This window comes from Equus przewalskii, chromosome 5 (assembly GCF_037783145.1).
Source record: "Equus przewalskii isolate Varuska chromosome 5, EquPr2, whole genome shotgun sequence".
In the NCBI taxonomy this organism is placed as follows: Eukaryota; Metazoa; Chordata; class Mammalia; order Perissodactyla; family Equidae; genus Equus; species Equus przewalskii.
In genome coordinates this window covers 50,711,961-50,728,677 of record NC_091835.1, presented here as the reverse complement: position 1 = coordinate 50,728,677, position 16,717 = coordinate 50,711,961, and the positions used below count along the sequence as shown (strand labels likewise).

The 16,717-nt window shown below is 34.9% G+C and overlaps 1 protein-coding gene across 48 annotated transcripts in view; it reads left to right on the top strand.

Moving 5' to 3' along the window:
- Positions 1-16,717, top strand: part of SOX5 (SRY-box transcription factor 5) — a 947,484-nt gene that overhangs the window by 746,868 nt on the left and 183,899 nt on the right. For 44 of the 48 annotated variants that reach the window (XM_070620840.1, XM_070620831.1, XM_070620821.1 and 41 more), the window contains 2 exons: positions 3,379-3,551; positions 8,230-8,298. In XM_070620840.1, the coding sequence (XP_070476941.1) occupies positions 3,379-3,551; positions 8,230-8,298 (242 nt within the window). Of the gene's footprint in view, positions 1-3,378; positions 3,552-5,671; positions 5,802-7,452; positions 7,619-8,229; positions 8,299-16,717 lie in introns of those variants that run through there. The other 4 variants (XM_008512799.2, XM_070620849.1, XM_070620847.1 and 1 more) reach the window with 3 other exon arrangements.

Genomic DNA, 16,717 nt, shown 5'->3' with positions numbered 1-16,717 from the left:
AGAATGTGACTGTGCTTGAAGATAGGATCTCTACAGAGTTAATTAAGTTAAAATGAGGTCTTTAGGGTGGACCCTAACCTAATATGACCAGTGTCCTTATAAGAAAAGAAAATGTAGACACAAACGTGTATAGAGAGATGATATGAAGACACAGAGAAAAGATGGCCATTTACAAGCCAAGGAGAAAGGTCTAGAATAGATCCTTCCCTCACAGCCCTCAGAAGAAACCAACCCTGCTGACACCTTGATCTTGGACTTCTAGCCAATAAATTTAAATTTCTGTTGTTAAAGCCACCCAATCTCTGGTATTTTGTTGCAGCAGCTCTGGTAAACTAATACAGAAATATTCTGGTATATGCTTAAATCTTTATTAACAAAAGTAGGATATACAGGAAAATAATAATGGTGAGTTCCTTTGAAGGACAGTGTTGAGAGGAGATATTTCACTCTATACCATTTTATAATTACTGATTACTTATTCATGTGACCATAATATTGAAAAAAATTTAATTACATTAGAAAAAACAAAACAAAGCTGTTTTGAGGAAATATTATCATTGTTTGTTGATATAATAGATACAGGAATGGGTATTTGAGAAGAGAATTGAGAATGATTAATATTTCTAGCTTAGAAAGTTGATTGAGTGATTATGCTTTAAAATTGGAGGAAAATGGAGAGTTCCGCCTTATACGTGTTAAATTTTTATACTGAGATCTACACTCAGGGATGTCTATCCTACATCTAGAAATAAGTTATGAGGGCTGGAGGACAAGCTTAGGGTTGGCATGTACCTTAATATTTCATTGACTCTGAGACAGCATCTATTGTAAAACTCAGAGAGTTTATAATATGTAAAGTATATGTCTTAGAAAAAATACAGAATTTAGGAATTGAATCATGTTAGTTAGCTCAAGGCCAGAAAAAGGCAAAGGATGGGACTGGGGAAAATATGAGCATTTGTGAGTGGGCAGAAGAGGAAGAACCAGTGGAAAAGATTGAGAAGAAAGGTTAGCTAAGTAGGAGTTGAAACAGAGTTGTGTCTGAGAAGTCATGTGAGAAGGTCAAGATGAGGGGAAGTGGGCTAAAGGTTCAGAAAGTTTGAATTGAATATGGACTGTAAAATTAGATTTGTGTTAAATTTCATGTAAATCTGTTTATGTCTATGTGACTAAGTGAAGACAAAAGGATTCTGTTAATCTTTCATATACTAAATGCCAAAATGATATTTGTTTATACTCATCATCAAATAAGTATATTTCTTTATACATTGGTGTTATATCAGTTATTAAAATGGGAAATGCCACCTTAAGCTTTTAGAAATTATACTTCCACATATTTACATGAAATATATTTTTATGAGTATGTAAGTAATAATAGTAATAATTCATTGTAGAAAATTTTCTAAATATAAAAATATGAAGAAAACATTAAAATGACCTATAATCTTACTACCTAGATATAGCTACTATTAATATATAGACAAATTTTATTCCAGTCTTTTTTTCTAGAAATATAGATATGTGCATGCATTGTGGTGTTTATACAAGTGTTTTATTTCTATCCAACTTTTTACCTAGCTTTATACCATAAATAAGCTCACATTATCAATAAATAGTCTTAAAAAATACTTTTTCATGGATGCAAACTACTGTACCATATGACTCTCCCATAATTATTTGATTATTCTCATTTGACATTTAGGTTATTGCTAGTATTTTATTTAATTATTTATTAATGCTCATCTTCATTTCCTGCAATTTTCTTGGGCTAGATTTTTAGAATTGAAATTACTCCCTTGGAGGTTATGAGGATTACAAGACATGACATGTGTTACTTTTCCGAGTGTGTATTCCTAGAAATGCGATAACAGTTTACTCCTCTACTGATGATGTATGAAGATGCACAGTTTACCATCATTTGAATATTTTCATAAAACATCTTCCCAGTATAGATTATTTAATATTAGAATTCTAATCATAATAGACAGTTATTATTCTTACAGTAAATGTTCTTCTGTTTGACGGAATCCAAATATCTGAGGCATAATAAATTATTGGCAACAATTTATTGAGCCCCTGCCCTGAATAAGGCTAGCTGTTGATAATAAGAAGGAATATAAGGCATGATTCCTGCCTTGTATTCACTCATAATTTCGTTTCTGGGTGTTTGTTCTCTAGCCTATGTAAATTACATTAGAAACTTTATTTCTATTCCAAATGGGCACCTGAAAATTATAAGCCACTAACTATAGCTACTACTTCCTAAAAAAGCATATGCTTTTTCAGCATAAATTGGTAGGGAGGAATGCAGTGGGATGGGGAAAGGTGACTGAGTTATAACATATCATTCTATCAAACTACATATGCAGGTGGCAAATGCATTATGAAAATAGTGCTTAACATCTTATGTTTGAAGTGAAAATTGTAATTACAAAGTATGTTCTCTCCTACTGCTAGTTCTTTACCATAGGGGTCTTATCTATCTGGTGAATTTTAAAAGAACAATTAAAAGTGATATTGTTTCTGTTTCAATGAACTGCTCACATTTCTGATGTATCAAATAAATATTTTAACTTGGCTAAGAAGACTCACTGGCATGTTTTAAATATCTTGTTCATGCTATTTATTTTAAATGACTGCCATGACTCCTCCAACTCTTGAATTTTTATAATGTTGGGTGGTCACAATATGCCCTGTTAGTTTTCTAACCACATTTCATTATTTCATGATAGCCTAAACTTGTATTCTCAAACTTGCGTGTTTTCTGTACCAGCTACATTCTATTTTTGAAGACAGCCTCTGGGTGGCATATAAACAAACAGTCTAAAACTTGATTGACTAATAGTTATTTTCCCCTTTTTAATGCAGAATTAGTTCTGATTCTTCAAGACTCTTTCTTAAGAAAAGGAGAATTATATCACTGATAATACTATCTTGATCTCTTAATAATTATGGTTATTAAATTTTAATGTTTTTGTTTTGTCTCTTAACTTTGATAAAAAACTACTTAGCCCCAGGAACTATGCTGTAGACTTCTTTTTATTTCCATCAGGCCCAAGCATAGAACAATAGAAATAGTGGATGCTCAGCAAACAATTTTTTATTTACTCATAAAATAAAAGGGAAAAAAGCTATAGATTATTATTTGTCATGAATAAAAAGCAATCAAAATGTTTGTTCATTCCGATACTTTGTAATGGGTAAATAGGCATCACTTTTTACTGTTGAGTTAAAATCTAAAAGAATGGAGGTATATGTTTGTTTGTGTGTTGAACCTTATATGTGGAATACTTCTGTATACAACGGAGTCATTGCCATTGAAAAATCACTCTTCTCCTTTCTCTTTTCTTGTATGTTTTCTTGCCGTATTATTTTCAGGGACTCCTGAAAGCCTAGCTGAGAAGGAGAGGCAGCTCATGGGTATGATCAATCAGCTGACCAGTCTACGAGAGCAGCTGTTGGCTGCCCATGATGAGCAGAAGAAACTGGCTGCATCTCAGATTGAGAAACAGCGTCAGCAGATGGAGCTGGCCAAGCAGCAGCAAGAACAGGTGAGTAAGAACTAGAAACACAGTCAAATTCCTCAGGCATTGTTTTGCCTGCTATTTTATAGGTCACTCTCCAAGGGGCACAAAGATCAATAGAAGCCTTTCCCCACCTGCAGCACATAGGTAAATAAAAAGGCAAAACACCAAAACAGACAAAAAAGTCTGATCTAAAGAAGTTTATCAACTGCTTTAGTGGTATGTACCATGGAAGTAATTATAATCAAGGTGAAATTTTGATAGGTCATGAGAGAAATACCAAAAAAGAAGCACAGAGAGTCAAGAGAACATTTCAAGTCAAGGACATTATGAAAGCTTTCATTAAATGAGCGCTTGGTATGAGCTTTGAAGACTGGGTAGGATTCAACAGTGAAGTAAATTTCCAATTATGGGGCAGGAAGTTTGGTTAGGAGGCTATTATAATAATTTAAATATGAAGGAGTGAGAATCTAAACTAGATAGTGTGATGACCATGGAAAAAGAGAAGAAAGGAATACAAAGATGGAAGAGTTATGGTTAGTTGAATTTTTTGAGTGGGCAAAAGGTGTTGAGCCTGGGTAACAGGGCGAGTGAGGAGGAGGGCAAATTTGGAAAAGCAGGTGGTTTTATTATGTTGAATTAGAGCTGTTGCCAGGTGGTCCATCTGGAGGTATGTGAAAGACAGGTAGAATTCCAATCAATATTTGGAAAAGAGAGCTGAGCTAAATTGCTTAGATTATCTACATGGAGACGGTCATTTGAACCACTGGAATAGATGAGTTCCATTCATTTATTCAACAAACAGTAATCAAGAGCTTCTTGTGTGTCACGCACTGTGCTAACTACTGAGGCTACCTCAATTAACCAGAAAGACAAATTCTAGTGGAAAGAGAGAGACAATTAACAAAGGAAAAGAGAAATTTACAAAATAATTTCAGATAGTGATAAATAATTCAAAGAAGTATAAGAAGAGTAACTTGATAAATATTGATTGGTATGGCAGGCAGTGTTTCTTAGATTAGGTAGTTGAATCTGGCAATTAAACTCAGATCTGAATGACATACAAGAGGCTACCACATTAACATTTGGGGCCACAGAGTTTCATGCAGAGGAATGGTAGGTTTACAGGCCTTAAGTTAGAGTTGTGCTGATATCATGAGGAAATGGAAAGGAACTAAGGGTAGATCCTTGGGAGATGCTGACATACAACTGGTGGAGAAAGGAAAATGAACTTGTCCAGAAGCAAAAAACTACTAGATCTGTCACTTAGATTCTCATTGTTGGCTTTTAAGCATGTGGCTTCTATGGAACTTTTCCTAGCATAGATCAGACAATAGCAATTGACATGTAGAAGAATTGATATGTAGTGGAAAAATGGAGGCAACGCGTAAGAACTATTACTTAAAAAAAAATTGGTAGTAATGGGAAGATAGAAGGTGTCATAGGGTGAGCTTACATATAAAGATGGCATATCTTTTCCAGGCCTAACTCCCTTTACCATCCCATGTTCTGGGCTCAGTCCACTCACCATCCTAAGTGGAAGAGGGCCATTATTTAGTCAAGAATATTTGTGTGTCCACACAAATACTGCAAACCTTCTAAACAGCTCTCAAAGTGTAAACTAGCAGAGTTGAAAGAGGTGAAGAAAATACTCAGATTACATTTGAGGAGACCTCCTTTCTTTCATTTTACTCTTCTCTACTTGGTGGTTCTTCTCTGCTTGAAAGATGGTAGTTTTATTTTTAATGAAATGCCTCATCAGTTTCCTTAGCGATATATTTGGCTTGTTATTGGATATGGCCTATATTTCTCTGGCTTTACCCATATGATAAAACAGTTCAAAATGCTTACTTATAGAAGCAAAAAAACTTGCTTATAAAAGTCTAGGGGGTGAGGGCAGAAGCACTCTTTTCTTGTTCATAACTCTGAGTACCTTCAGAATTTCTGAATTCTAGAAAATCCTAGAAGCCTCTGAAACTGTAGCACAGATGGAGATATTTCTTTGTAGAGAATCCTTACTTTGGTAGGTGTGAGAGTACACTTGTCCTAAAAAATCTGAGCATCTCTAATGGAGAGCAAGGTTCCTTTCTTCCTCTTTCATGTTCTGACCCATCCCCATATATTATCATAGGATTCTAGAATTTTTTACTTTCTCTAACATTCTCCTTGGAACTTTAGGAATCCTTAGCTTCCTCCAGAATTTCTCCCCTGTACTGGAGAGATGCCATGCAAAAATGTCTACATGGCCTGAGAGAAGATCCTTCCTGATAGCTACAGGTCAGGTTTCTAGAGCCCCCAAATCCCGCATATCTTGAATTCTAGTTGGGAAGAGATAGAAAATATATAGACAAGTAAAATATATTATATGTTCATAAAGATTATGGGGAAAAATAAAGCAAAGAATGCCAGGTAGAGAGATAGGCCCTTTCAAAATGGGTGCTCAGGGAAGACCTCATTGACAGGGTAACATTTGAGCAGCGACTTGTAGGAGATGAGGGAGTGAGCAGTGCTGTTATCTAGGAAAAGAGTGTTCCAGGCGGAGGGGAAAGTATGTGCAGAGGCCCAGAGGCAGGAGTATCCTTGGGAGGTAGGAGCATCCTCCGTGAGTTCAAGAGGCAATTAGGAGAAGAGTGTGGGAAGAGTGGAGTGACAAAGGGAAGAGGAGATGAAATCACAGAGGTAGCAGGAGGCCAAATCATATAGAGGCTTGCAGGCATTGTAGGACACTGGCTTTTACTCTGAGCGAGACAGAGGGTTTTGAAAAGATGAATAACATGACACAACTCATGTTTAAAAGGATCTCTCCAGATGCTGGTTTATAATAGGCTGTAGGGAGGGAGTGAGGGCAGAAGCAGAAAGAGCAAATAGGAGGCTATTAACAACAATCCAGGGAAGAGGTAACAGAGGCCCGGAGCAGGAGGAAGTGTGGAGGGGTAGGAAGTGGTCACTTTCTTGATAAATTCTTAAGGTGCTGATAAAAGGATTTAAATATCAGCTGAAATATTGATATGTGGGAGGAAAGAACAAGACTTAAGGAAAAGAGTGATATTCCTTTTTCTGTTATCTCCTTTCCTACCTTTCTTCAGGAAAAGAAGGAAATTTTTAAAAACATATTCCTAAGATAAATGACAGCATTAAAATAACCATAATTGTACCAATGTCCATAAGGGAAATAAAAAATTCATTGTGCAGCCTTGTATACTCATCCTCATCACATAGTTTCTTTACTTTCCTTCATAGTAATGGACTCTGCATGTGTCAATTTTTTCCTGAATTTTTAGCTTTCTGATACAAAGGTTAAGGGATATACTTTTGTAATGGAAATAATAGTGATTAGAGCATGACGAGAATAAGAATTAGAGCTTGTTTATAAAAGAGTGATAAGTTTCTTGAGGTTATAAGTTACATTCTCATGAGAAGCCTTCCTACCCTATATCATGTAAATGAAGTGTTTAAAATTTTCTTCTCATCTGTTAATTCATGCATTCTTCATCAAATATTCATTCTGTGCTCCTTTTGTACCAGGCTTTGTGCAAGTGGTGAGCAAAATATACGTCATCACTAACATCACTGTATTTACGGATTTCTATCTAGAAGACAAAGATATTAATTTTAAAAAACCCCAGAAATATAGAATCATAACATATGATACAGTATTAAGTATGTAGAAAATGCTATGAGAGCAAATAACGGGGTGATTGTGTTAGTCTGGCTTAGAAAACACTTAAGATGACCACATTGAGGGCTAAGTCCTGAGTTTAGTTTTGAACCGGTTAAATTTGAAGAACCTTTGAGAATGTCATTGGATAAATGAGTCTGAAGCTTAAAGCAAAAGTCTAGGCTAGAGAAACAAATGTATAAACACTTGACATACATATGAAAGTAGGTATAGAGGGAAAAGAATCGAGTCTAAAATTGATCTTTACAGAACTACAACATTGAATGGCTGGACAGAGCCATTGAAAGTGGCTGAGAAGGAATAGACTCAGAGGGAGGAGCAAAAGCAAGAAATTGTGATGTCATAGAAGCCAAGGAAGACAGTTCAGGATCAAGGGCAAGCACTTGAGTGTTGAATTCTGATGAAAGGTCAAATGGTGAGAACTAAATACCGTGTCAGAATTTAAAAAATGGAAGTGACTGATAACTTCATTAAGAATTACTTAGTAGAGTGCGGGCAGAAACCAGAATTGAGTGTGTTGAGGAGTTGGCAGTTTAGGGGTTTATGGAAGCAGAAATGAGGACAGTATTTACCAAACAAACAAACAAAAACCCCAAAACTTCACTAAGGAATACAGCATCTTAGAATACTTGGTGCTTCTCTGAGCACCTTAGTCACAACAACCCCCTGTTTATGCAAAACTCTCTTTCATAGAAAAGGGCTGAAAATGTCAGAAGCAGTACCTTCTTAGTATATTTCCAGGAAGAGGGATTTTTGAAATTCTAACATTTCGTACTGGATTGGATCACTGGTGTAGTGTCTTAGGCTTCATTTGTTTTAGGCCAAAAGAAACATAACTCTTCCTGAAAACTAAATGTCTTGTTTGATGCTACTTAAGGATGAATTGCTGGTCGCGTAGGGGCACAGGCACATCTATTTTCGTCATCTTAATCAGCGCCAAATCAAACTTTGAGAAACAGAACATTGGTAATTTCCCCCTGGGACTACAATATACTTTTAAATTTTTCATGTGCAATTTCTCCACAGATTGCAAGACAACAGCAGCAGCTTCTGCAGCAACAACACAAAATCAATTTGCTTCAGCAACAGATCCAGGTCAGAGATCATAATTTCATACCTACTTCCAATTAAAAACTATATTTTATTTCTCATTCTTAGATGACCTAACTGAAATAAGCTCCAAAGTAAAAATTACTTTCAGCCTAATTCGTGACGTGTGGCCTCCTGTACCATGAGAATCTTGCAAATGGTGGCTCTGTCACAGGCCTTACTGTGTCGGGGAACTTCAGTCTATGCAAGCTGACAGTAATTTTCGTCCTATAACTGAATGGAAATTATTGTAGAGAAATGTTAGAAATGTTTCATTTTCTCCAATCTTTCTTGTTTAAAATGTGCCTGTGAATGTTCTTAATGGAAAAGTGCAGGAAAATCACAGCAGAAAGGTACAGCGGATTTCAGTTAGAGAGCAGTGGTGAGAGAAATGTTTTACTGTATGCTCAAGAGGCACGTGTGATAAAGGCAGAAGTTAGAATAGGTGATGATTTGGTGTTCAGGTCAAATTTCACCATGATATTGCCTGGTGAAACCAAAACTGAGGGCTCTATAGTCTCCGTATTTTTTTATGTGGAAATTTGCAATGATGAGAAGCATCGATAAAGGCGGAAGAAAGCAGCTGTATTGATAACAAAAGGAAAAAGTAACTTGCCAGGGATATCCTGTCTCCACCACTTGCTAGCAGCATGAACTTTGACAAAATTTGTTTATCTTTCTGGAAATGCTTATTTCAAAGAGTATTTATGAGGCTTTAATGAAATCATGCATGGAGAACTTCAGCATGGTGTCAAGACACATAGAAAGTGCTCAATGCACAGTTGCTATGACTAGCAAAAAAAGGAATCAAATTTGTGGAGCTATGACTCCAACCCTACCTAACATCATCCATCTGAAAGCAACTCTTAGATTAGAAGTCAGTTTTTCTGGGGAGAAATTCATCATTCTCTTGAAAGCTGTATCTTGAGGATCCAACATATTTTATAAGGTGTAAATATAAGTGACAGAAGCAAACATGTCAAAATTATTTCATTCACGTATCAATCATGTTTAGACGTCTTTGACAATAAAGTTTATCCCATTTTATCTAATTGGGTCAAGTACACTTAATTTCTTTACCCTGCATTGGATAACCCAATCAGGGTTTAGGTATCTTGTTCTACATGAGATTTGAGTAAGCTGGTCTCAGCTTCAGTGAAGACACAGAAACATCAGTGAGATGTTCCAAAGAGGAGTCTTTGCCTTCGTTAACTGTAATTATGAGCAGCGCATTTCTAATGTGATCTTCTCTATCTATGCCTATCTGGAGTGTGATTATTCAATTCAGTGATTTAAAACTGTTCATTGTATTTTACGTTCAGTCTAAGTATGCCAGCTTTGAATACAGTTTTAGGTGATGATACCAGGTTATCTGCATTTTAGATGGTTTTAATTATTGCAAACCTGAGATAATAAAATTGTTACAGTAACTTCTCATTGTAAATAAGATGCCATTCCGTAATCCCCAGTATGGCCCTTTGCAAGTCACTTGGTTTCTTTGTAATTTGATGAGGGTACCAATAGTTTTTAAAGTTTATAATTTTTGTAAGACTGACACAGTCCTGTGTTAAACAGAATTGTAAAAATATATCTAAATCCATATCATAAATATGCGCAAGGCTTAATAAGCTGTGTGTTCTGACCATTTAAATTTAGCCACCTTCGGTACTGTTTTTGGAATTTTATTTCACAATTATGACCAGAACATTCATAATGTGGATTTTTAAGCTCTGTTGTAATAACAGAATGTTGAAATAGATGAATTTCTTACTCCAGAGCATGGAGTACTATAATTTATAAGTCAGAGCATTTTTAGAATAAAGTGTTTTAAAAATTTTCTCTCCTAGAAATGGTATGACTCAGAAACCGTATTCCAGAGATGTAAGGCTGGGTTTAGTGACTTGCCCAAAATCACACCACTAGTTACTAATAGAACTAGAATCAGAAGAAAGTTTTATCACTGTTAATAGCAATTTTGCTGATTATGAGCATTTTAAAGGCTTAGAATTTCTATTTGATCAAAAATGTTAAGCTGCTGGCCTCCACTGGTTCACAGAGTGAAAAAAATGCAATAGTCCCTTCAGGAAGTAATGCCACACTGATAGTAATTTGGGGGCAATATTAAGAGATGTTGAGATATTACATTTGTGTGTCCTCTTTCTAGTGTTAGTACAGATAAATGATACTGATGGAGTCAAAACCTATCAGGCTATTATTTAAAGAAAAGTCTGGTAATTAGGGAATGTTGTAGGCCAAGTAAGTACTGACCAAGACTGACAATCTGATAGGAATCCATTTTCACAGCTACTAGCATAACCAGAAGCATAGTTCTAAAGTATATTTTATAAATTGTTAATTTGGGGCAGTCTGACAATGACTTACTAAAATTACAATATATTTATATTAGTCTATTGAGAGATCGTTCCAACAATTATGGGAAGCACTGATGTAGTGGTGTGTGTAGAAATAGAAGATTAAAAACGGAGAGCAGATCATTTTTTTCACCACATAAATCCTTACCATATATATATATTTAATGTTTTCTCTCCCTTTTCTTCTCCCTTCCACTTCCTCCTTTTCCTTGGCAGCATAGGACAAGGAGGAAGAAGAGTAAAAATCGAACTTGCTATAGTGGAAGGCAAATCAAATTTATAACAAATATCATTATAAAATTTATTTTAGTATACATACTAAATGAGGCTTACAGAATCAAATGCTCACATAAGAATTTACCATAGATTAAATTTTCTTTGATATCTGAAAATACTTATGGAGTAAATTTTGAATTTGATCTACTCTTTTTTTTTCTTTCTTAAATGTGGAGCCTGAAGACTTTGTAGAAATAAACATACCGATTTAACATTATTCATCCTGACTGCGTTTTCTTAAATGTTTTGCACTATTGTTGCTTTGCACCTTAGAAAACAATGCATTCCAGTTCCTTTATTGATGGAATAACAGACTACAATGTTATTAGTCTACAATTAAGGCTGCCTTTAAAATTGTTGTTTCAATTATAACTACACGAGACATTAACTTGATGCAAATCTTGGGAAAGGCATGTAATAATACATCAGCTGGGTTGGAGAAATATGCTAGGTGGATTAGATTGATAGGATAAGAGAGCAGGACAAATTTTCACACTTGATGGATATGTTAAATGACCGGATGATGTTCCCCAACATTTTCCTCATTCTTTTACTAAGATCTCTTTAAAGGAGAGATTAATTTAGACATCTTTATTCCATTTGAAGCACCTGTTATTCAGTTTAAAAAATGTACGAACGAGTTTGTACGTGTGTGTACACGAACATTCAGACGACTAACGACCCAGGTTATTTAAAATTTCTCTTGGCCTGTTAATTCTGTCTTCTTTTAACTTCAGATTAAAAGAGTGAGGGTAGGTTTTACTCTATAGGTATTTATTCAAAGAGAAAATGCCATAAGAATTAGCAAATTAACCAGTTTTATTTAATCACTTGGGATCAATTCTTTATGAACTCTCTCTTTAAAAGGCAACCTTAGCCCTAAAATTGTGTGATTCTAGTTGGATTGAAAACTCAATCTAAATTACTTCTTTATAAAGACTTTACAGAGTTACAATTTTCTTCCAGGTTTATCCACATAACTCTTTAGGATTAAAAGAAGAATTGAGAAAGTTTCTGTTATTTGCAACAGCCTAAATTAGTTCATCCCACAAATAAAATCATGTCATCATACCAGAAACATCTCATCTTCCCTCAAGAACATGTCTACTCTTAATTTTAGGAATACTAAGAAGTTTCAGTCTTCTTTTTCTACAATTTGGCAGTGTTTTCCTTTAATATTTTTATTGTCCTTAAAAATAGAACATTTTTTCATTCCTACTTACTGTATCTATTTAACTTTTAATGGACATTAATACATGAGATGAAATTTATAAATGTTTCAGACAAAAATGTCTTTCTAGATTTTTTTTGAGGGTAACCATTTTTTCCTTTTATTCTGTTGCTTGTGCTACAGTGCCCATCTTTTCGCAATTTTGTTTCCTGACAAATCTTTCTTACATTAAATCAACCTGCTTCTAATACTGATAGTTAGGTGGTTTATGTTTCCATTAATGATCCTAAACCAGTGGTTCATCTTGACCTGATTCACTGTTACCAAAACTTTTTAAAGTAAATGAATGAGTGACCTCTACTTAACTTCCTTAATAGCAACAAACTGAGTGTTCCTGGAAACTCAAGTTCCCTTTTATCTTGAAGTTTTGTATGAGACAGGGTTTCTGTAACTTTGGGCGTGTGTGGGGCAAGCATGTCCTAGTTTTAAATTTCTACCCTTGTTCTATAATACTCAGAGGAATTTAGGATGCCTATTAGCATCTAATAGAGTCAATCCAACAACATGCTCTAGTATGAAATCCACTAAAGATATTTTTAAGGACAAATTTAAAGATGTTGTACTTCTTTTTAAATGTATATCCGTCATGATTCCCATACTGAAAGTTCAATGGACTTTCGTAAGAGAGTCCACAAATTTGTTGGATTTCCCCTTCTGGTAAACTTTTCCAACTGTTGTTCATTGTGTTCTCTTGAGGGCAAAGAATTGGTATTTAATAACCCCTGTCATTGTTTCTGAGTCATCAGATAAGCGTGTGCAGGACTAGCAGTAGCTTTGGGACACTGATTCTGTCTGGAGCTAAGAGTAGAGCAAAGGACAAGTGTTGTTCCTTTTATTCTTGAACAGTGTATATTCTGTAGTATGCAGGAGAGAGCTCGGTTCTTTAGGTTAAATATAATCCTTTAGATTATATTTATTTATTTATAATATAATCTATTATATATCTATATCTATATATATAAATAATCTAATTATATTTAACTGTGTGAAATACAAATTATATTAAATGATTAAAAGAGAGAGAGCAGGTTCTCTAGAATTAGACTTACCCAAATTTCAGTCTCTGCATCTTCATACCTCATCTGCTGTGTGATCTTGGGAAAATTGCCTGAGCTCTCTGAGTTTTATTATTCCCATCTATTACATGGGAATTAAAATACATAAATCATACCTGGTTAGTCTGAAGATTAAATGGGATCATGCCTAGCATGTAGTGAGCACACAGTGCTAAGATTTTTTGCCTAAGTCATTAGACAGAAAAACTTGTTCTTTCTATATTTCTGATGATGAACAATTTAATTAATATTTCCAGCAAAAGGAGAATTTCTAGGAAAAAAAGCATATAATCTACATGGCAGTAGCCACTGAAAACTGTAAGTTCAGTGTTCCAAATTCTTATGATTTTAAAACTACAAGGGATTTTTAGAAAACCTTTATCTCTTGTTTTGACATCTGTAAACTGAAACCAAGTAAGGTTAGAAGATTTTTCCCCATGTCTCATAAGTTGCTATTTTGTGGAACGATGGCTGGATTCCAAGTTTCCTGAATTGGCCCACTTCATTTTTATTTCACCGATATTCTACCATTTAAGGTTTAATGACTCAAAGTTTTAAAATGAGTTTTCTTTCTCTGGGAACTTATTCCTACAAAGTAAAAATACAACTTGACTTATGTACAATTGAATGATTAAGTTACAGTCATGGGCTCAACCAATTTATGATAAAGGTTTCATTTTATTGGAGCCAAAATTCTCTGAGCTCATTAAGAGTTTTGGTAATTCTTGATAAATTATTATGCAGAACAAAATCCATTGAATTATTGTATTGAAAACATAATAATGTTAAAGGTGAAATAATAGTACCTGACTGACCTGCTGATTTATGATTTCTTTCTCTGAGTGTGGTAAGTTGGAAACATTTTACTCCTCTCAACAAGACCCCACACACACACATGAACACAAAGAGATTGCAAAGTAACCTTGTCTCTTTAGGAGACTGGAAATGCCAAGAATAAACACCGTGCAATTAAGGTAGCATTTCAGCCTGAGAGGGAAATGCATTAACTCCTTGAACTCCGACTAATGTTTTGGGACAAATATTTTGCCATGTGAAATAAAATATACCACAACTGGACAGGATACAGTTTTGCCATTCAGAGAAATTATTAGAGGAGAGAATATGGAGATACGAAGAAGTAGTTTCAAGGATGACTTTACTCTCTTGTACTTTCTGGAAGCAGAACTTGCATTTGAGAAGGTAGGTGGCCTCACCTAAAAGAACAGTGATGGTAACTGCATCTGTCCCTTTACTCAGAGGGAGCCACTTTAAAATCCTTTAAGCATTCTCGTGTGTTTCTGTTTTTAATCCATCTCCTGGCGATTACCCAATAATGGAATTTCAGCCATTCGTGCTGTCTTTCTATCTAGAGAAGGCTGTGTCTATAGATAGATTGATATGCATATTTGTTTTCATTTTTGTTAATATAACATATGCCACATGGCCAAAGAGTACAGGAGAGTCGTGAGAGCCGTCATCTAGACCCAGTCCTCTGTCCTGTGCCCAGTCCTTTTACTCAGAAGGAGCCACTTTATAATCTTTTAAGTTTTTATTTTCAATAGCCTCTCAGTATTTACTTCTCTATCAGAAATATAATTATAGTGCTATTTCTGACCTATCAACTGTAAATATCATTAACTTGACAACATGAAGATTTACTTTATTTCTGTTATTCGCAACCCAGCATCCTCCCCTGTTCCACCCCCTCTGTCGCCTCACAGTATAGCTATGTAAATCATTTAAGTTCTTCCAATAGATACTTTTAAACTTTAATTAGTTTATTTACACCTCTTTTCTTATTCAATCAGCTATAACTAGTGTCTCTTGACATTTGCTTTGTCAGATGAGGATGACATCTTTCTTCTCTCACTCTCAGCTGCCAATTTCTATCTGCATGTTTACTCTAAGTATATATAATACGTGTGTGTATATGTATAAATGTGTGTATACACACATACCTACTGTGCTTTGCGTATTGGTTAATCCTAAAAGTTGAAAATCAATAATTGGTGTTTACATTAAGATATGTCTATATATTGTTTTCCGGATAGGCTTATAGCATACTGCTTATTTCCTCTCTGTGTAGCTTTGTGTTTTCCAATTGCCTTTACTTTCTTTCTTTTTGTTAGCTCGTATTATTTGCCTTATTATCTCTATAAATTCTCACGAATAAATCAGATCTCCAGAATCCCCTTTCCCTTGTTGCCTGCTTGCTAGTCCTCTGTCTTCCTGCTTTCCTTTAGATTGGTTGGTCCAGCCGACATTCTTGGATGTCCCTTTATGATTCTCCAGAGTTGGAATCACTGTTTCCTATATTGTCCTCCTTCTTGGTTTATCTCCCTGTTTTGCTCCAGAACCACATCAAGGAACTTCTTGAAAGAAAAGAAGGGGCAGGCGAATGCGTAGGATATAAAGTTTATGGGATAAAAGTGTTCTAAATGTATGCATATCTAATAATGTCCCATTTTTACCCCTCTACTTGGTTGATAGTTTGGCCACAAGTAAAATTCTAAGTTGGACATCATTTTCCTTACATTTCAGATCCATCGATTCATCATCTTCTAGCATCTATGAGAAATATGATGTTGATCTGAATTTTTTTGTTATTGGTGACCAATATTTTTCCTTTCTGAAAGCTTTTAGTATCTTCTCTTTACTATGATGTTTTGCTAGGATGTATAAAGATATTTTTCATTTATTATTTTGTAAACACCATGAATCTTTTAGTATAAAGAGTTGTGTTCTTTCACTCTAAAAAATTCTCATCTTTTTTCTTTGACCATTTTATCCCATTTATTTTCCAGTTTTTTCTGGATCGCCTATTAGGCAGATGTATTTTCTGGGTTAATAACTATGCTTCTTATTGTTCATATTTTTTGTCTTTCTTTCTTGATTTTTCTTACTGGAGGATTGCCTAAACTTTATCTTCTAAACTTTTTAATTGGATCTTTATTTGAGAAATTATTTTTTTAATTTCCATGAGCTGCCTATCATTCCCTGATAATTCTTTTTTCAGGTTATCCTATTCTTGTTTAATAGATCTTTTCTCTTTGAATATCTCAGGGTATACAAATGTGAGGATGTTTTAAAAAAATTAAATTTCTCATTTCCTTATCCTATCCTCCATTTTTCACCTGCTTGTTTATCTTGATGTTTCTTTTTCAGCTTGAAGTTTTGCTTGAATTAAAAACTGATTGGTTACCCATTCAGATTTAAGAATGAGATATAAGTCAAAGTAGATTGAGAGCTCTGACTACGAATGAGGCTTATCAGTAGGTAGGCACTGCTTTAGTGAGAACATGAACCCTATGTGAGGGTACAGAGAAACCTTTGCTCTTGAATTCCAATGATCAGGCTAGCTATCCTAAGTTTCTCCAGACTGTTCAAGTTACGTAGAGGGAGTGTGATGTAGCTGGGGGAGAGGTGGGCTGATGAGAGACATTTTCAAATAATACTACTCTTTTCAACCCAGGTCTCACTCCTGCTCTTTC